Source organism: Passer montanus, unplaced genomic scaffold, assembly GCF_014805655.1.
Source record: "Passer montanus isolate IOZ18808 unplaced genomic scaffold, ASM1480565v1 scaffold10, whole genome shotgun sequence".
Classification (NCBI taxonomy): domain Eukaryota; kingdom Metazoa; phylum Chordata; class Aves; order Passeriformes; family Passeridae; genus Passer; species Passer montanus.
Window position 1 is genome coordinate 13,001,628 of NW_024356505.1, and position 20,611 is coordinate 13,022,238.

The 20,611-nt window shown below is 39.2% G+C and overlaps 1 protein-coding gene across 2 annotated transcripts in view; it reads left to right on the forward strand.

Annotated features, from left to right (window-relative positions):
• Positions 1–20,611, forward strand: part of RAPGEF5 (Rap guanine nucleotide exchange factor 5) — a 91,546-nt gene that overhangs the window by 51,138 nt on the left and 19,797 nt on the right. For both annotated transcript variants that reach the window (XM_039703721.1, XM_039703729.1), the window contains 9 exons: positions 3,603–3,681; positions 4,790–4,934; positions 6,774–6,871; positions 7,623–7,653; positions 8,587–8,665; positions 11,629–11,778; positions 14,363–14,460; positions 16,191–16,313; positions 17,481–17,659. In XM_039703721.1, coding sequence (XP_039559655.1) covers positions 3,603–3,681; positions 4,790–4,934; positions 6,774–6,871; positions 7,623–7,653; positions 8,587–8,665; positions 11,629–11,778; positions 14,363–14,460; positions 16,191–16,313; positions 17,481–17,659 — 982 coding nt within the window. The remainder of the gene's footprint in view (positions 1–3,602; positions 3,682–4,789; positions 4,935–6,773; positions 6,872–7,622; positions 7,654–8,586; positions 8,666–11,628; positions 11,779–14,362; positions 14,461–16,190; positions 16,314–17,480; positions 17,660–20,611) is intronic.

Genomic DNA, 20,611 nt, shown 5'->3' on the forward strand with positions numbered 1-20,611 from the left:
TCTCCATTTGTAGATTAAGATCAGCAAATCATCATTTGTGGACATATATTAATGTCCAAAAGTGTCTGAAAAATGTGAAGTTGTTTGTTTTGAGCAAATTATTTTTGAAGTATCAGTACACCCTCAGGTTTTGTGTTCCTGCTATGACATGAAAAAATATTCTGGAATGAGTTTAAATTACAGGGCATTTAGGAATAAAATGCAGAAGAGTTACAGTGAACAGTAGGAATTCAGGGAAATACCTACAAGCTAGTTCAGGCATTTTGAAGTATGAATACTATTGCTAAGTCTTTAGGTGATGTCTGGTAATAGATATTTAATCTTGCAAAAGCACTTTCATTGCTTACTTGTTAAAGTAATTTAACGGATGAGTGGTGCTATTAATGGACCACATGTATAATCCAGATTTTTTTTGTTCAAAACATCCTCTAGGGTTTAAATTTCTAAACATGCTCAGAAGCAATTTGAAGAAATTTAGCCTGTACACAAGCTGTAGAAAACATAATTTATTAACATTTCTTCATAGCATTTCTTCTGCATTTAGAGGATAAAAGAAATCACTATGTATACATATGTGCAACTTTAAGTGGGCTGAGTGATGTACCCTGTTTTGTTGGGGTTGTTAGAAACCAGACTGTGAATGGAAGGATGTGGAGATGGAGATGAATAGAGGGCTTAAAGTTAATTGTAAGTTATCTGAGCAAACGTACAGTTCCAGACTTTCTATCACTGTTTGGTTTGTTGTAGGTTTTGGTGTTTTTAAAAATTAATTGTAAGTTATCTGAGCAAACGTACAGTTCCAGACTTTCTATCGCTGGTTTGTGGTAGGTTTTGGGGTTTTTATTTTTTTTTTTTTTGAGAGAGAATTGCATTAGTAATGTCTGTAACATAGTTCTTGCAAGAAAATAAAACAAAAAAGCAAGAAACTGACATAGTAAAACCAGTCTTTCTTTCCATCCCAACACTTTGGGATGCTGGAATAATTGACACCTGGAAAGCAGATTATCAGGTAATAAAAATAAATATAAAAGTCGTTTGCTAAACACCAGTTATTATGATAAAGTCACATTCCTTTGAACAATTAGAGAAGTTCATTGATAATATTGCAGTTTTGCTTCAACTGGGAGTTCATTTCTTTTCCAAACACATTGCTGTGTTTTGGTAAAACTTAGATATCACCTACACAGAGTAGGAAGTTAGGGAAATAATCTGGTGTAAACATCTCTTTGACTTTGTGAGGATCACTGCACAGTCACATAGTTCAATAAAGAACTAAAATGTGTTTGTTGACTCCCAAATTCAGCTGTTTCCAAACAAATGTTTGTGAAACCTCCAACTTTAATGGCCTCATTGTACCATCCAAAAGACACGCAAGAGCATGAATAGATGACCTTTCAGATATAGAACAAGCTGTTCACCATGTCTTTTCATGTACTGAGACAAAATACTCTTTTTCTGCAGAGATAATACTTTCCATCATTTTTAACAATGTTGGGTAGAATAAAGAGTTTAATTGTTTTGCTTCTGAGTGCAAGGGGTGTAACCTATGCCTCCTTAGATCAGGACTTTTTCTGGACCAGCAGTGTTAAATGCATCAAGTGAAATAGACTTATTTTAATTTTTTTTAAAGACACTGGAGGTATTTTGAGTCCCATGCTCACAGGGTGGGATGTCATTAGCTATCCATCCATGTTTATCCACGTGACATCTGTCTTTGAATGATACATGGGTGAATTCTCATTGCCATTGTGCATTGCAGCTATGGGATCAATAATTTACTGATAAGGTCCAAAGCAGCTGTAACAGAAATTGGTCTAAATTATTGTGAAATTGCAGTCTTGCTGTGGAAAGCTGCTGGGATGCTCTCAGTTGCACATTTGTACAAAAGCACTAGCTTGGACTGGAACAGATCACAAACAAACAGGGAGAAAATCAGGACATGGAAATCAGGGCTCAGCCTTGTCTTTCTCATGTGAGGTGTGGTTTGGTCCTTAGTGTTTGCAGTTCTAAATCCACCACTTAAATCACAACTTAGTATAATGCTAACTAATACCAGATAGTTATACTGGTAAAATATTTTTGTTCTACAGTACAACTGAAATAATGTCTTTTATTGTTCAGCCTCTGTCCATGTTACTGTTCTTATCTGAAAAAAAAACCCCAGAGCTGTTCTCTTGTTAAAGGAAACACAGTGTATTTACTGAAATTAAAAGAAGTACAGGAATTCAAAAGGAATCAAAAGGAATCCCTCAAAACTTAAGAAAAATTTTACCATTTGGAAAACTGCCCCCCGCCCCCCCCGAAAAAAAAACAACCAGAGGAAGAAACAGAAACTTTTTTTTTTTTTTTTGTGGTTACAAAGACCAATTACATTGTCTGTTTGCAATAACGATTTTGTTATGTGAACCAAATACTCTGTATCTTGTATCGTGCATGAGTAGTTTACTAAAATTAGAATCAAATTTGTTTTAAAATTTTGTAATAATTCCATTTGGAAGGGAGCTGTGAAACCATCGGGTCCAACCCGTGCTGGAAGGAGCTTCAGTAAGGCCAGGATGCTCAGAGCTTTGCAAAGGCAAGCCCTGCATATAGTGATGTTGGAGACTGTGCAGGTAACCTGTTATGTTTGGCCTCCTCACAGGAGGAAAAAATAAGTATCTTAATCTAGACAAATTTTCCCTTATTGCCATCTCTGATGGTTGCCCTATATAATTTTGTAGCACACCTGCAGGAAAAATCTGGCTTGGTGTTATCTCCATTCTGCCACTGGGTTTTTGAAGACACCATGAGATTACCTTGAGCCCTGTCACCCAAGAGCAAACCCAGTGCTTTCACCCCAGTGATGCGTGCAGTAAAGGCTTGGAAAAATCCTAAAAATAGTGTGACAGGGGAATGAGGAATGAAAAAGTTACACTGAAATCTGAAACTGTCCATTTGTCCTGACAACCTGAGGTGCTACAGCTTCAGTCTGTAGGGATGGTCTGTTAGCAAGTGCCTTCAGCCTGGTTTTGTAACACTGATAGAAATGAGGAGGAGAAAAAAACCTTCATTAATACAGTTGAACAAACCTTAAGAAAACTTCTCAGCATTTACAATGATGCCTACAATACTAACCAAGCATCTAAAGATTTGAATGTATTTATTCTGTAGTTCTCAACTACTGTGCATAGACGTTAATCACAGTTCATGGCAATCCTAGTTTTTTTCTCGTATTATTAAATGGTATTCTTCTGAATTTCCAGAGCAAACTAATGTGTGGGACGGCTGCTTTGGGCGCAGCTGAGCTAACCAGGATGGCGGTGTTTGTTATAAGGACTCTTTCTTACTAATTCCTGAGCTATGATGAATTATTTTGTGCATACTTGTTCCTGTCGGTGCTTTGGGAGCTGAGGATGTATTTGTTAAATAAAGGAGCTGATCTCTGCAGTGGCAACACATTGTTAACTTTTTGAAACTTAAACCTTTATGTATTCTGTATTCTTTGGGCTTTTTTTTTTAAGGGTGGGGGTCCTGTTCCTGCCATGCACAGTAACAGGAGTAGACACTTTCTTCCTGCTCTTGCTAATGTATTGTACCTTGGGCTTTTTTGTCTTCCTCTGCAGAAACTCTCCTGGATGATTTCCTTCTCACATACACGGTTTTCATGACGACTGATGACTTGTGCCAGGCCCTTCTGAGGCAATATCCTTTTACTGAAAGTTCTATTCACAGGAGTCACACATTTACTCATGGTTTTATCTAATGTTGAGCCTTTTATCAAAGTTACGTGCCTGGTTTTGAGACAAATGCCTAACTCATAGCAACAATGCTATTTTATGTCAGCTTTGTTTGAAGATAAATAAACTTTTATAACAGTGGCAAGGTAGAATTTAAATTGGGGTTAAAACCTCCCCAGGTTATGTTAATTCATAGAATGCCTACATGTGCATAATACATTACAGAATACAGAAGGAGAAAAAATAAAGAATTTTACAGTCTCTGCTGCTTTTGTCATGCTCATTGTGAGATAAAATAATTATTTTCATATATTTCTAATTACTTGGATAAGCTACAAAGCTATGGATCAATGTTTGAATAAACTTGTGGCTATAAAATGAACCTTTTGTTCATTTGTTTGTTTGCTTGGTTTTTTAAAATCTTTTCCCCACCTTTAAATTTTGTGCTGAAACTGTAAATTTTGTCCCTTATAAGACAAAGAACCATGAAGAGGCAGGAGCAAGTGTGCAAAGTGGGTATCATCTGACATTTGGTGCTTCTGCCTTGTGGATAGAGAGAAATAGTAGAAATAATCTTTCGCTTTTTTTTTTAATTTTAATAGAGTCACTTCTGCAGATAGTATATTTTGTGCAGACAAAAATAAACTGACTTCCTTTGCCTGTTTTTTGTGTTATTGTTATGCTTTGCCCTTCTTCCCACAGACATTCGCGTTGGAATTGGTGTGCAGGGCAAAAGTTCACTCTCAGTTCTGCAGAAAATATATGACTGAACATTGTATAATTCCTTTTGAATTGATTTTACTTTTATAGACTCACCTCTCTAATCTGTAAGGGAAAAAAAAATCCTCTTGGCACAGAGGATGAATTGAAATTCCTATTACTGAGAATTTCATTCCCAAAAGTTATGAAACTCCTAAAGCTCCAGACAGGATAAAACATTTAAAACTGAGCAATGCAGTGAAACAAAAAAACAAACCCTTTCATTAGCAAATGAGATTATTGAAAAATCTTTGCCAGCAATTAACTTTAAAGTTTCTTTTTGGTCTTATTATATGTTCCTTAACCTGCTGCACCTATTGTGCCAAGAACCACCAAGGGAAAGAAGATGACTCTGATGTGTCCTGTAGGAAAAGAAAAGTCTTGCATTTGGTGTCTCAGTGGACTTCTCTCTACAAAGACTGGTTACATGAAGATGAGCATTTAAAACAATTTTTAAAGGTATTGAAACAATTTCTGTGATGCATTTCAGCACTGTTTAATTACATACGGTGTCTAAAATGCCCCAACAGCAAAATCTATAAAACATATTTTTTCATACTTAGATCTTCTCCATGAAATCTATAATATAAAATTATTTACATGTGTCTTTTAAAATGCCTTAAATATACTCAGTTTGAACAGAAATCCTGTATTGTCAATATAGTCAACATTAAAAGCATTACTTTAACATATGAAACTTCTGGAACTCTCGTGGTCACTAGAAAATGGGAAAAGTTAGGAAGGTAAGAAATAAATCTACAAAGATTCCTTGGACACACCATTCATGTCTGTCAGAAGAGGGTCTGCAGTCAGTATCCAGAGGATCATGGACATAGAGAGTTTTGAGGTGTCTGTAAGAGATGCTACTTTGACTGAGGAGTGAAATCCTATTCCATGGTGTTTGCTGGGTGGGCATGGAGAGCAGCATAGCTTTATGTATTTTTGATAAATAAAATTTTGTTCCTTACTTGTTAGCAAAGTTCTTCTCATATTTCTCTATGGGTTCCAACAGTTCTTACTAATTAATTAATTAAGCTCTTGTTAAGTTGAAAATAGCGCTGTTGTTGTGAACCTAAAATCAATCTGGTTGCTGATTTTTTTTTCAATATGTATTTTTCCCCTGCTGATTGCAAGATGAGAGTATTTTAGGACACTTTGCAGTATCTTCCTCATTTACCGATGAGGTTCTTTTTCTGCAACTGGAGATCTTCTTAAGGGTCTTTTATCCCTTCAGTCACTTGCTCAAGACAAAGTCAATGTGGAGAAAATCTTGAGATTCCTTATTTTGTTTGTTTGTTTGGTTTTTTTTTTTTTAAGCAGGACACTCTGCATATGGAAGCAGAGACCTCAGGAGTTTTGCTTTTTGGTGCTAGGTGTGTATTGGTGTACTGGAAAGGGGACATCATTTCAAGCATATGTTATGTTACACAGAATTGCACCTGTGTGGATGCAGGGCTTTCTGACCATGGAGGTGTGTGACTGTGCACTGTCTCACAATTCCTGTTCTGGAAGCTTGTGTGCAGTATTAAACAGCAATAATGTTAGTGATGGTTGTAGTTACATGTGCAAAAGCAACATACAGGGTCGTAGGCTAAAATCATTAATGCGGAAATCTATGAATGTGGGGGCTAAAGCAAACCTGGTGACTCAGCTCATGCGTGTGATCCTCATTTCCTTAGAAGGGAAAGGGAAGGATCTAGGTACAAGTGTGGAAAAAGTGTAGAGAAAATGATTCCTAGAATTTCAGTCATGACAATGTCTTCCCCCAAAATTAAAAGTAAGGTTTATTTATGTATTAGTTTACAGCTAGGGAAAGTTGTGGGAGTTTGTGGGAGACATCAACTCAGTTTAAAATGCATGCAAATGTGAGGAAAGGTAAAGTAGAATATTTGCCATTCTAAGTCTTAATCTGATGAACCTATTTGTTATAATTTTGGATAAGGGATGATGGTGTGGTGTGCTGTCATGCTTCAGAATGTGTTATGCTGACCTAACCAGGTTTCATGTAATAGCCACAAGTGGTGTTTAAATTTTCCTGTTTATAGACAAAATAATACAAGCATTTTGCCCTCTTGCTTGGTACAGAGTATTAAGTAAGAGTGTTTTTCCAAAGAATATTGAATATTGACCAATCTGTAAATTCAAACAGGAGCATTCTCTCCTTACAGGTTTTGCATAGATATAATGATAAAAGTTGTTTTAGTAGGATGATGCCTGAATTAACTTAGACCACTGATATGATGCCTTAGATTAATGTTTGAGTTGTCAGATGTTTTAAGATAGTTCTTTGTTTTGTAGACGATATACAGAAATGTGTTAGATGATGTGTATGAGTATCCTGTTCTTGAGAAGGACCTGAAAGAATTCCAGAAGATACTTGGAATGCATCGCCGTCAGTAAGTATTGATTGTATTAGTGATCAAGTCTTCTTTTATTCAGAGTGTAATTTATTTTTATTGCTATCTTTCTGTAATTCTGTAAAGTGATGAGAGGATACAAGTGGCATAATCAGTTTTACAAATCATCTCTTCTTAACACTAAGGCTAGATTATTCCATTTTTTCTGATGTTTGTTGGACAGTGTTTGTGATTCAACATTCACTCCCGTCAGTTTCATTGGGGATTACTTACAGACAGAGCAATAGTTTGTGGAGAAGCTGGCAAAAATTCCCTCAGAATTTGCAGTCTGTGACTTCAGATGTTACCTTCATTCTCTCTGCAGTGCTGAGAAGCAAATTACTTGGAATAGTCATCTCAGAGCTATTATTTTACTAATAATTATAGCATCTATAAAAGATATTTAAGTGGCATGTTTTTCCAACAAATGGAGATTGCTTCCATGGTTTGGCCATTGGGGAGGTGGAAGGAGCTGTGCCCTGGAGGCTGACCCTGACTGCTGTGTTTACCTGCTCCAGCAGCTCATGGGCTGGCAGCATTTGTTTTCACTACATCGATTATGCAAGTCAAAGGAAAGTTCTCTGGCTGAGCCAGATGCCTTTAGTTTTTTCCTGAAGAGTCTCTGCAACCTTTCTGCAGTGACCATTTACTGTTAAAAACTTTCTGATGTTGTAAAGTTTGTTATAGCTAAAACTTCCTTTTCCTAAGCTTTGGCTGGAAAGAATAATTGTGATTTTCCTTTTTGTTTCAGCACTGTAGATGAGTATTCACCTCATCGAAAGGTAATGCCAGCTTGATTGTTGCTGATAGCTAGACAACTTACCATCTCACTTTTTTTTCCCCCTCTCCCCACTTCTCTCTCTTTTCTTGGCTTATTAACTGAACGTGACTGGTGACCGAAAACATGACAGGACACATCAGTGAGGTTAAACCTGCAATGCTGCTTAAGAAACATTTTTTTTCCTTTGAGTGCATCCTGGATATCAGCGGTGTGAGCTAACCTGCAGTGGTTGTGACAGTATTAGCATGTTAACAAGATGCTTTGAGGTGTCAAAATTCAGGGGAGGCCTGGGAGGGTGTCCCCACCGAGCTAGAGGGATGTAGCAAGCTGGGCAAACTGGGCTGAACACAGACATTGACATGGATGTCAAGTAAACAAAACAAAGGGTGGATTTGTTGTGACAGGGACAGACAAAAAGAGAGGAAGGAACATGAATCTGTCTGACTGGAGGGAGAAGTGGCAGCCAGAGAAAGCTGGTGTACAAACTGCTCAGAGGTGAATTGCTGTGCTTGTCAGTTTTACTAGGCTGGAGCTGAAGTGTGTAATAAGCTCTAAATGTTCCTGCAAAAATGTGGAAGGCAGAACATGAGATTGCAGTGAAATTGCTAAATAGGCTGATTGCTACATAGGAAATGTATATAAGTGTATAAGAAATGGGTTCTGAACATGAATACAGAAAACCTTGAATTGTGCAGGCTGCTTAGCCTTGGCATGTCCTGCTTCCTCCAAAATCCCCACCTTGGCCATTATTTAGAAAGGCAACTCCCAGTTTACTGCTCCAAGAAAGGGTGGGTGTACTTCCTATACAGAAACCTTTTGGCCAGACATATAGGTTAAATGCTGTATTCTGTGAATTACTGCTTTGTAAACAGCAAGGATGTAAAAAATCACAGTTGTTTTTTCTTTCCTTTGTTTCTTTTCCACTCCCTCACAGAACAAAACCTTTTTCCACCAGTTCAGTGTAAAGGAGAACTGGCTGCAGCACAGAGGAACCGTGAATGAAACAGAAGAAAGTGAGTATAAATGAAAGAGTGGAGGAAAAGCTCAAAAGCTATAAAATGGTTTCTCAAGGACTTCAATGTAAAAATTCTTTAGCTGACATACAGGTTTTGAACAAGACCTTAGGGACACAAAAGAAGAAATATTTGGCAAGTTTTCCTTCCTTCCTCCTGGTTTGCAGGGCTCAGCAGTGCCATGGTATCTCAAGGGGTTTTTGCCCTGTCCGGTTCCTCCAGCACCCCTGTGACAGTCGTGTGTGTGTCCCAGGTGTGCTGGCAGCCTGTCCACCAGGCATTACTTCTGCTCCAGTTCATGCTCTTGGTCTCTTGACCTATATCTTGGTTGTGAAAGGTGAATGAATGAGCCTGTCACATGAAATGGGCCAGGATCTGCTGGCTCTGGGAATGTGCCTTAGCTCCTTCTCCGCTCAAAAACATCTCTGCATGGAGTGCGAGGTGCCACTTCACTTTAATGCCAGCCATTTCAAAAGGCAATTCCCTGCATCACTATTAGTAAGGCAGTGAGGCTGTCACCCTCCTGCAATGCCTGAGCGAGGAAGGAGGCAGAGAGGAGAACACTGTGTATGCAAACAGGGAACGGCAGAAGGACCTCCTGCCTGGCAGCCTCGCTCTTTGACAGTAGATCTTCATTTCTTACTGGGAAAAACACTCCTGAAGTTCACTGGAAGTCAGGGTATTTTTAGTACTCATTTGTGACAGAATAAAAACTTGGCTTGTTCTATGCCAAGTTGAAAGGCTTGCACAGTATGTGCTGCTGGTAGGTAATTGTCTTTTTGTGCTTCAGATATAGAGGGTTTTGAGGTTTATGTTACCAAGGCTTCTTCTAAAAATGTTATTTGTGGATGAGAGCCCCCACATTCATTATTCTTTTGAAGTTGGACACAGCTTGTGGGTGACTGGAAAGTGTACTGGTGCGAGAAAGTCGACTGGAAAGGAAAGTGTACTGGTAGGACAGCCACCAGGCCAGGACCCAGCAAGGCCAGTCCCGGCTGAGTTAAATTGCTTTTGTCTCACTCCTTGAGAGCAGGAGCCATGCACTGTGATGGGATTGAAGGAATGAAATAGCCACAGTGAAACTGGAGAAGGGAGAGACAGATGCAGAGGGTGGACATCTAACCCTGTGTAATGGAGAGCTGTCTGACTGATGGTGCTTGTGGAGGATGGGTCTGTCCAGCTGCACTATGCCACTTGACCAGAGGTGTTTTATCTTCTGTTGCAATCATTACCAGGGCAGCTTACAGCCCATGGCTACTTCCTCCCTCTGGCATTCCCTCCTTCTGACAGAGGAGCAGCACAGGCTCCTGGAAGAGATGACGTGGTCCATCCCAAGAGATACCACAGATAGAATGTTGGAAAGGTGTGAAGGGGAGAATCACTATGGTGGTTGTGCATGAGCATCTGACCTGTGAGTTGATTTAGTTCACTGTTAAAAGAGGGATAAATCAATAGCCCATTTATAAAATGACATTGCTGTCATTGCCCCTTTGCAAGTGACCAAGAGAACATTTCAAACAAACTCACTGTAAGCAAGGTATGTCACTTTGCATATGAAGTCCAAATATTCATATCAGATTTTTTAAAAATTTTTCTTCTTTGTAATTTAAAGTGCAGTGGGATGTCTCTATCTTCATGATGTGTATCCATTCTGATAAAATATTCTGCCATAGAATGAGCATCTCATTTACTCTCTGTCAGCAGAGACAGGTTAAAAAGGAATTATAAAATCAAATGGCGTTTTTCCCCAATACTTGACATTAATTTCCCCTTTTGTTCTCATATTCATTTTTTCTTTACTACAACAGGAAAAAACCCTGTTCTCAAGAATAGTGTTCTTAACTGCTTCTGGCATAGTCTTCACTAATGAAAGTGCCCTGAAGCCATGAAGATCTGTAGGACAAGCAAAGAGCTATTGCTACATACATCCGTCAGTAAAGATAATAAAAAAATACAAGATTTCTGGAGAAGAAAAGTTGTCCTGTGTTGGCATGGTAGCAGCCTGTCTAGAATAAGAAGTGCTAGAGGAGAAGGAAATTGAAAGTTTAATTGAGCACTGAAGTGAGTGTGAAACTAAGGGCTGTGACGATTCTGATTAGCAGATGTAATTTTCAAAATATTTATGCAAGTCTGCAGCTCAGTTTCTTCTGCTTAAGTGTGGCAGCCATGTTTCAAAGAACTAGCTGGGGCAAACTCTGCAAAAGATGTAAACCTAAAATTCTGACAGGCAGAGAGAGTGTACATCCCTTTTTGTAGCGGAAAAAAGTAATCACAGAGCTGACCATGGCATTCCCAGAGTTGAACCAACTCATGGACCTCAGTGGAAGTAGTGAGCCCAGGGAGCGTCTCCAAACCAGTCCCATTTATATGTGCTGCTTGTGATTCAGGAAATGAGTTGTCAGAACTGATTGTATGGCAGTTTGGGTAGTCTCTGCTGGTGCTGAAATACTCTGGCAAGTAGTTTAGATGTCTAGACAGATAAGCTATCAGGAGTGGTTGAAAACCTGGGAGCGCTGTTCTTGCAAAGTTTCCTGTTCCAGGTAGAAATGGAGGTCCAGAATAATTTCTGCAGCAGACATGAAGTATACTGAAAGGGCAGTGATTTGTCTGAACCTAAAATGAAGGGAGAAAAAATGGCAACAGCTGAGTTTCAGAGAAGATAGGCAGTGAAGGAAGTTGTCTGTGACAAATCCTCAGTGTAGGAAATCTTAAATAGGTATTGCTGTGGGAGTCTATGTTTCCATTTGCCTGCCTCTCTCATTTCTCAGGGACAGGAAGGGGGGAGGGGGAAAATGGTGATGTTTAGGCTTAGTTTCATGTCCTTTGTGTCAGGGTGCAGTGACTGCCCTTCCTACAGCAGCCAGGCAGCTGAGGCATTGCTGTGGTGGGGTCTGCAAGTTTGTTCTTTGCTCTGTTCAGGTCTCTCTGCCTACAGCTGAGCATGTCTTTGTTCCTTTGTGCAGTTTTCTGCCGTGTGTATATAACAGAGCACTCCTATGTCAGTGTGAAAGCTCAAGTGTCCACTTCAGCTCAGGAGATTCTGAAGATTGTGGCAGAAAAGATCCAGTACCCGGAGGAGGAGTTGGCGCTGGTGACAGTCTCCTTCTCTGGTGGTAAGTAACTTCCCTCCATCTGATTACTTACCTTTTATTGCGTCAGGTAAGGGAGGGCTGGCATTTTCTGATGCAAGGATACAGCTGTTCCTCTGTGGGCCCACAGCTGGATGACCAAGGGAACAATGAGGAGCTGCTTCCCAGAGACTTGTTTCCATGGCAACAGTTCTTTCTTGGGTACTGTGGGATGTAGCATCTCCGGCTGGGAAGGGAGTGTAAAGAACTCTCAATCTCCAGCAGTATTGCAAGGTTTTATTTCTTTTTCGCAGATGAATCTCCTATTTTGGAATTTAAATTAATTTTGAAGGCAATGAGGCATGGTTTGCCTTGAAAATGGAGATGGGAGTAGCAAATACTATATGCATGGTTGTTTCCTCATTTATGCCATAGGCAACAAATATTCTTGAGCTGAAAGGAGGAAGACACGTATTTGCACAATTGAAATACTGGTAGCAATCTCAGCAATATTATGTAGGCAGCAGCTAACATCTTTTGCCTATTGTTTTAGTGTTAGTAGTTAAATAGAAGGGCTTATTTCTTTTTTAAGAATGACTATAGTGATTGTGGAGTGTTACTAGGGACCAGCCAAAGTCCCAAGATCTTCTTTGGTCTTTGGCAGGTCTCAAGCTCCTTGGTCAGATTGTTCTGATCATTGTGGTGTTTTTTGGAAGTAATTTAACTAGGTGTATAGAGTTGTGAAGCTGTATCTACAAAGGAACTAACAGTGTAGAATATCTTGGCAACAGATAACATTAGTTGCTGTTGATCCCCTAAGAGAAAGGATGCATCTTTTAAGTTACAGCACTCATTGCTACTTTGTCAGTCTAGTTAGATAAAATACACACAAGTGCTGGCTTGTTCTGTTCATATCTTTGATTCAGAACTGGAAGGTCACAGTTTTTTCCCCCATGCTAAGCTCAATTAAATAAACCTGGTTTTGAGTGCACTGGTGTGGGTGTCAGGGAGATGGTGCCCTGCTCTGGTTGCTGAGGTCCTGGGCACAGAGCAGCCATTGGGAACATTACACATGGGTGTCCTGGCCATCAGGCTGCATAATTTTCAGGCATACTCTTTTTACTATTTTTGGTGTGCCCAAACTCACCTCCAGTGCATTTCACAGCACTGCAAAATCACTCTGCTGCTGTTGTTTTTCAGGTCTTTCTCTCCTGTTCAAGAGCAGGTCAAGTTTTGCTCTGATAGCAATAAATCTGGTTCTAACTGCCTGCTTAGCTAAAGAAAACCAACCATTCATAAATAATAAAACATAGTATATTGGTTCCCAGGAAAGCCACAAAATTGAAGTGGTTGCCACTTGGTTGTTCAATGAGAAACAGTAAATAAAATGCAGGTATAGTAGGAAAGCCATTTGTACATGACCTTTATAACCCCTAAAATGTTATTTAGTTACATTGCCTGAGTTAATTTGAAATACAACAATATCAGTAACTTTCTTCTTATTCATCCTGTACTGCAAGTAATAAACACCAACCTGCTATGCTTTTTTTTTTCTGCTTTGTGTTTTTGCTATTTGTGTGACTCAGAACTCTTGTCTTTCATCCACTTGGAGGGCAGCAGTATGAGCATTGAAGAGCCTGTTTTTATTGTACTCCAATAATGGATAAGCAAGCTCTTTATTCAAAATTACCTTGCAAAAACCATAATTATAGTTCAGCTAATGTATCTGTGCATCAATGGATAAGTGAGCATGGATAAAAAGGAAAACTGTCTGAAATTATATTTGGCTCTCAGCCTTCTCCTGGTCCTACTCCTCATGGGCAATGAAGAGTCCAGAGTAGCTGTCAGTGTTCTTGGTGTAGTTTTGGGTCTACCATGTATCTGGTCTCCAGAGGATTACTTGGAACCCTCAGGAAGTGACAGTTTATGCAAGGCAGTTTTTAAGCTGTGTTTGTAGTTTTGCTTTGTTTACCCCCAAACACCTTTCTCTAGTTCATTCAAGATTCCACAGAGCTGAACCAGTACTCTGGACTGGAGGGAAAAAAGTCCTTACCCTTTGCTACCAGTGTTCTACTGTTTTACTCAGATATTTCCTAAATTATTTGCTCTAAGTATGGAAGAATTACTGTAAATACTGTGTTACTGCTCTGTGGGGTGAATTTCATGGTGATGGGATCCTTTAAACTTCTTTTCCTGTTCAGTGTCTGTGGCTACTGATTTAATCTCCACCCCTGGTTTTGTCTCCAGTGACACACAACAGCTCAGTCTCTGGAGGCTGAGCCACTCTGCTCTAACAAAATTCACTACATTTATTCTAGATACACTGGGTTCAAATTAAATGTTCTATAAAGCATGGGAGGCTAGACCCGATGATTTCGGGATTTCTTTCTGTTCTATGTGAAGTGCAGTTTGAAAAGCAGAAGCAGGAAGTTTTTTGTGCTATCAGAGATACCTTGCCTTTATCTTGCCTGAGCAGGGTGGAGATGATTGGTCCCTACAGAGACTGAATTTGATGCCTAGTTACCTTCTAAGAAGTTGATGTGGCTTCACAAATACAATTGTACCTTTATTTCTGATATACAGCTTTTACTCCTGTTCTGAAACTTCTGGTTTTTTGCTGTTTTTACAGAAAAACATGAGCTACAACCAAATGATTTGGCTATCTCAAAATCTTTGGAGTCATCCAGTCGTATGTTTGTATACCGAAAAGATCTGACTGATTCTTTGGTAAGGATTGGTATTGCATATTTCCCATTTTTTGCTTGTCTGACTCCAAATCACCTTAGTATTCTGCTCCGAGGGCTTTTTCAATGCAGAATTTATTTTTTGCTTCCTTACTAAAGCTTACTGAGCTGCTCTATTCCTTAAAAAAAAAAACCAACTTTCATTAACAGCAGTTGACTGAACAGTAATGGAATTTGTTCATCAATTTTAAATAAACCAAAGCTTCTGTGCAGCTTAAATCTTGCAATCTACATCAGCCTGGAAAAACTGACCTGTGTTTGTACCAGAATAGATGGGATGAGGATTATTCAGGGCTCTTGTGACTCTTTCCTCCCCGCCCTGCCTTGTGCCTCTGTAGCACTTTGGCTGGTAAATAATCATACAGAGTGGTAAACAAATTCCCTGGAATTACTCCATGTGGAAATAGATGTCGTGTAAGTTCCACAAGACCCATCAGTGTGACCCCTGTGTTGTGCCAGCTGGTGTGTACCACTGGGGGTGTGTCCTCCTCCTTTCCTTCTGCCTGTCTTCTCTCCATCCTCTCGCCGGCGCTGGGAAGGTCAGCGGATCGAGAGGCAGCAGATCTCTCTCATCCTTCCCTCTGTCTTCAGAAACCAGGATTGCAGCCTCCCTCCCTCCATGCTTTCCCAAAACCTCAGTGAGGTGGGCATGGTCAGGAACTTCAGTAGTTTTCTGCTAATTATGCAGATGTTTCCAGGAAAGAGTCGGGGCTGTATCGCAGCTGACTTCTCCGTGTTGTCAGCACCGCTAGGATCTGTGCATTCATCCTCGGGATGAGAAATGTCTATTTACATTTTGTCGGATCAATGTGCCCCGAAGAGCTGACATGCCACTATCATTGTAATCTGTCATCCCCATTATCTCTGGCTTTCGAGCCATCTCTAAAAATGTGAATATCAAGGGAAGGTTTCCAGCATAGACAGGTGACAGCCAACCTAGTTTCATTAATTACATAATAAAAATTGCAAAACCTAATGTAACTGTCTGAAATATAGCACCAAAGTAATGGCTTAACTGGTAAGAATAATCTTCCATCGTGGCAGATGGTTCATGTGCCAAGTTTCAGACTGATGAGGTTAAAAAAATCAAGAGAAATGCAAAACTTTGAAAATTCCAGCTAATAATGGAAATGTCAAATGACCCTGAACACCAGCAGTACCACAGTAATATACTAAGTAACTTTTATGAATCAGAACCCACAGCATTTTACTCTTTGTTGATTACATTTGGGGTAGATTAATCATAAAATATATGGATTTATGTTATTTGTAAAAGTGGACTGGAGGGCAAGTTATGTGCGTTTATTCTTAAACCAATATGTTTTTAGAATGATTCTTTTATTTCAGAAAATTTACTGATGCCTTAATTTAGATTTTATTTTCTGATAGTTTGAGGGATTTTATTTTTATTATGCTGTCTGCTTGGCCAGTGTTTTATATTCAAGGTTGGGAGAGGGAGAGAGAAGGAGAGGGGGAGAAGGCCTCACTCTCCAAAGCAAATCATTGATCCTATTGACCCATTTCCCATTTCAAGCTATTTATTAAATAGGTTATAGCTCCTTCATTTTGATTAGTGGGGAAAAAAGCCCTCAGAGTGCACTTAGAGAAGATTACCTGCTCAGCTCTGTTTGGTACCTTAGTCCAGTAACTTTTTCATTGCAGAACCTTTGGCATTTCTTGAGGAATTTGTTTTGCTCTTGTCTGTTCATTTAGAGCCCATTTTCTGAAAATGAGGAATTGCAGCAAAGATCTGTGAGGATTTTGGGAATTAACACCTGGGATCTTGCCTTAGAACTAACAAACTTTGATTGGAGCCTCTTCAATGCAATTCATGAGGTAAGAAGCACCACATCCACTTCCAGGTATATTACTGTCTGCAGCATTGCATCATTGTGATGCATTTTGGAGCATTGGTACTCCTGGTTGCTTGCTTCACTGTCATGACAACATGATTTGGCAGCTGTCAGTAGTGGTCACAGGTCCAGGAGTTGTCTTGCAGTCCTTGAGACTGAAAAGAATTGTCAGAGGTTTGTAACTTCCCTGTGTTTGGGCATGTCATATTTTTATTGAGATTTGCCTCAAAAGAGTAAAAGACCATGATTATTTTCTAAAACCCTTCTCTGTAAATGGCTTACATATGCAAAATGTCCTATGCACTTGATAGTGTTCCAGTAAATATGGGATTCCAGAAATAACTCTTTCATATCACTTTAGCCACAAAAGAATTCACAGTTTCAGCAATTCAGGTGGTCACGTTACTGTCCTTGTTCTTGTTAGGCTTCAGTGAGATGAAGAATACTGGGCAGGCTTTATTAAATGAGGTAATGGTGCACTTCAGGGTCCATTGGGTTGTTTCAATGACTTTGATAGGTTCTAGTTTGGGTTGCTGAGTAAAACACAGTTAACAGTAGAAAAGCTCTCTTGAAAGTACCGTTTACTGAAAAGCATGTTGGCTTTTTGAGAAAATGAATGTGAAATTGCCTTGGTTTTCACCAGATGCTTTCCTTTTCTTTCATTTTGGGTTCTTTTATTCTGTTTAGACACTTTAAATTTGAAACTGGCCACATTTGGCATTTTTGGTTTGTTTTTTTTAAACAGAAATCATGACCCACACTTCTATTGATTAAAAATTGTCTAATACAGAAACAAGTTTGAAGAGAAAATTTTCAGATTCTGCAGTGGTTTGATATGGTTGATTTTTTATACTGGAACAGAAGTGATGACATACAGAAATAGATTTTTTATGTCATATACCTGGCTGTAGCCAGAAATGGAACCTTGGGAATTCTAACAAGAAGAGCATATCTTGCAGGATTTCCAGTCCACCTGCCTTCTGTAATTTTGCTAAGCCAAACCTGAACCATTTGTGATTGGCTCATGGATAATGAAAAAGTAACCATTTGTGACCAGACCTTGTTTCAAAAACATAGTTCTAAATAATTTACAGTTCATTTATATTTAAATTGTTTTTATATCCCTAATGATGTTGTCCATGTCTTCCAGCAAGAGCTGATATACTTCACGTTCAGCAGACAGGGCAGTGCTGAAAACACTGAGAATCTCAGTCTTCTGCTTCAAAGATGCAACGAAGTCCAGCTTTGGGTTGCCACCGAGATACTCCTCTGTAGCCAGCTCTGCAAACGTGTACAGCTAGTGAAAAAGTTCATCAAGATCGCTGCCCAGTAAGTTGCTGGCATTGCAAGAGAAATCCTTGAATTCACATGGTTTGTTTGGCAAGAAGTAGGTAGAGAAAAAAGGAAGGAAAACTCATTCGTCATCCTGTGTTTTGATAGTGTAGTAAGCATTCCTAAATAAAACAGTCCGTAGATAACAACAGATAACAGCAGAGCCTGGTCAAAACTAGGCCTGGTGGAGTGTGTGCTGCTCAAATCTCCCCTGGCAGCTTAGCTGCTGTGTCTGCAGTGTCAGCTGCAACATCCCTGATGGTGCAGAGATAGCTTCTTCTGAGCTGAGATAACCTGAGGACTGTATGATGGAACTGTTTTGGCAGCAAAACAGTCACACACAACTAGATAGAAACCTGCTAGGAACTTGAAAGTCCTGCCTTTAGAGAGGAGCCTAACTGCAATAAGCTGTTGCCCCATGTAATCCTCTCTGGAGTACTCCTTTACTTATTGGAGGGGTAGCTTTTTCATGTGTTAGATTTGACAGTCTACTCTTTCACTGTTACTAAATAGTACTGGCATTTATTCTATGTCTTGCAACAGAATGCAAATATCTACTATACACAGATTTATTTTCTCTGTAATCACGCTTTGTCTTAGTAACCAAGGAAATGGAGCAATTTAAATATGTGCAATCATCCTCCTCACCTCTCTCTCCACTTGTTGGTCTTCTGCAATATTTGAATATGCATGTTCGTGGAAAATGTATAAATTGTTCCCTTCATCGACTGGGCTGATTTAATTTGCAAGGCACTTACATAGAAAGGACTGTTCTCTGCTGAAGCAGTGCCTTTAGAGAAATTAATTCTTCTAATCTAATCTAGTGTAACTCATAAATGTGATCCGATTTAGTTTGCAAGTTGTGTGGTATCCAGTAATATGTTCATTTTCTGCCATATCAAAGGCCAAAAAATGGTTGTTTCTAGGTGCCTTGCTTGCACCATTGTGGCATTAATTTGCATCTCAGGAAAAGGTTGTGTCAGTCATGAATAAGAATATATTTGTCACCAGATTAAAGTGTTGCTCTATTTTTATTGATTCCATTCTGTTAAGTGAAAAGCCAAAGTTATGGAGACTAAATACAGTTGTCAGTAAGCAGTAGACAGGCTCTCCCCGTGAATTGCAGAAGCACCCATCACTGGAGAATGTAGATGATGAAATAAGAGAGTGTGTAGTTTTCACAAGATTTTTTTTTTTATCATAAAAGCTGCTTTCTAAATGAACACACCACTGTATCTCATCAGTTCTGGAACAGTTGATGAGAGAGGAGCAATTAGGGTGGAAGGATGGTGTGCTAAACACATCATGAGACAAGCCAAGCAGCCCTCCTGTTTTGTTTATGACTATGGCGGAGAGGGAGGGAACTATGAAGTGCTCTGGCTGCTCCCTGTTCTCTGCTCACAGATTCAGCCAGGAATCTTTGTCTGGTAGGAAACCACCAGGACTAAGATTTCACGTCCATCATCTGTGTGCTTTGCTGTTGAGGAATGCATTTTACACAAGTGCGTCACTACTTAAAAGGGAGACAGAGTTTTTGGAAAACAAATCCATATGCTTCTGTTGATGAACAGTCTAAAAGAGAAGGCAAGTGGTTCAATAAACAAAATTAATTAGCATGTCATTAGAAAAAAAAAAACATCCTGGGGAGTTAAAGAAACAAGTCAACGTAAGGTTAGAATGAAAAGATTACAACAGCAGCTTTTTGCTCCCCAAGCAAGCAGTGGCTGGCTGTGAGAGACATCCATCCCTCCTCTCCACAGCTTGCTGTGAGAAGTGGGCCCACCCAACAGACAGTTCATGCAGGCTGCACTGGACCTTGTTTTGAAATGAGTTGCCTTTGGGAGCTGCCTGGCTTTAATGATAAAAAGAATCTAAGCAACAAAGTTAGGATTAACTTGAAGACAGCTGAAGTGAAGTGAGAAATACACTGTCTCAAGATAGTACACAGTGATAAGGACAGGCTTTATAAAACTTGTAACAACTTCTGGTCATTTTCCAGGCTAAGGCCTTGGCATGTACTTTTCCCTGATGATAAATCCCAGTGAAGCCAGTGGATTCATTCACACTTTAAATTATCTTAAAAGAGGATTCACACTCTCACACCCAAATGCGCCCATATATATTTGTATGGTCTCCAAAATGCTGCAAGAGACAGGGCAATATTTTTGTTTTAAAAGAACTCAGTATTTTAGGATTTCAAGTTTCCTAATGAACTAGAAATAAGCATGGTCTGATTGTATACAGTAAAATGTCAAAAAATAGAGGAATCGAGCAAATTGAGACCTATACTGGAACCAGTACTAGCTGCAACTGGTTTATAGGCATATGTAAATTGAACACTAACCAGATTTTCAGACAATAAAAATGATGAGGGATTGCAAATGCATTGGAGGATAGATAGATAGATAGAAAAAAAATTATCTAAGGAGTCTAGTGGCATGTGCAAACAACAGTAGGATAAGATTTAATTTAGATAGATGCCAAGTAATTCAGCTACAGAATGCTAATACTGAGCTGAAGAAATAAATGCATGATTGTAAAGAACAGCACTGTGACAGAGGTCCTTGGGTGATAATAGATGACAAATTAAAAGAAAGGACAAAATGTGATGCTGTTCCAAATAAATAATTTGCTGTTTGTTTTATGCCTGCATAAGAATGTACAACAGTAATTATATTTCTTTTTCCCTCCCCACTGTCTCACTACATGAGAAAGTAGTGAAGGAAATAAGAGTTAAATATGAGTTAAAATAAACTACAAAGATTTCAATGAAGGATAATAACAATATGGAAAAGCAAATTGCAGGCCACAACTACAAAGAGAAATTGAAGGAGCCTATGTTGTACAATTTACAGAAAAGATGAAAAAGAGAATGAAAATATTTATTATACAACAGAATAGAGGTCAAGGAATTATTCTGTATGGTAAAGGACAGCTGGGAGTAACTTG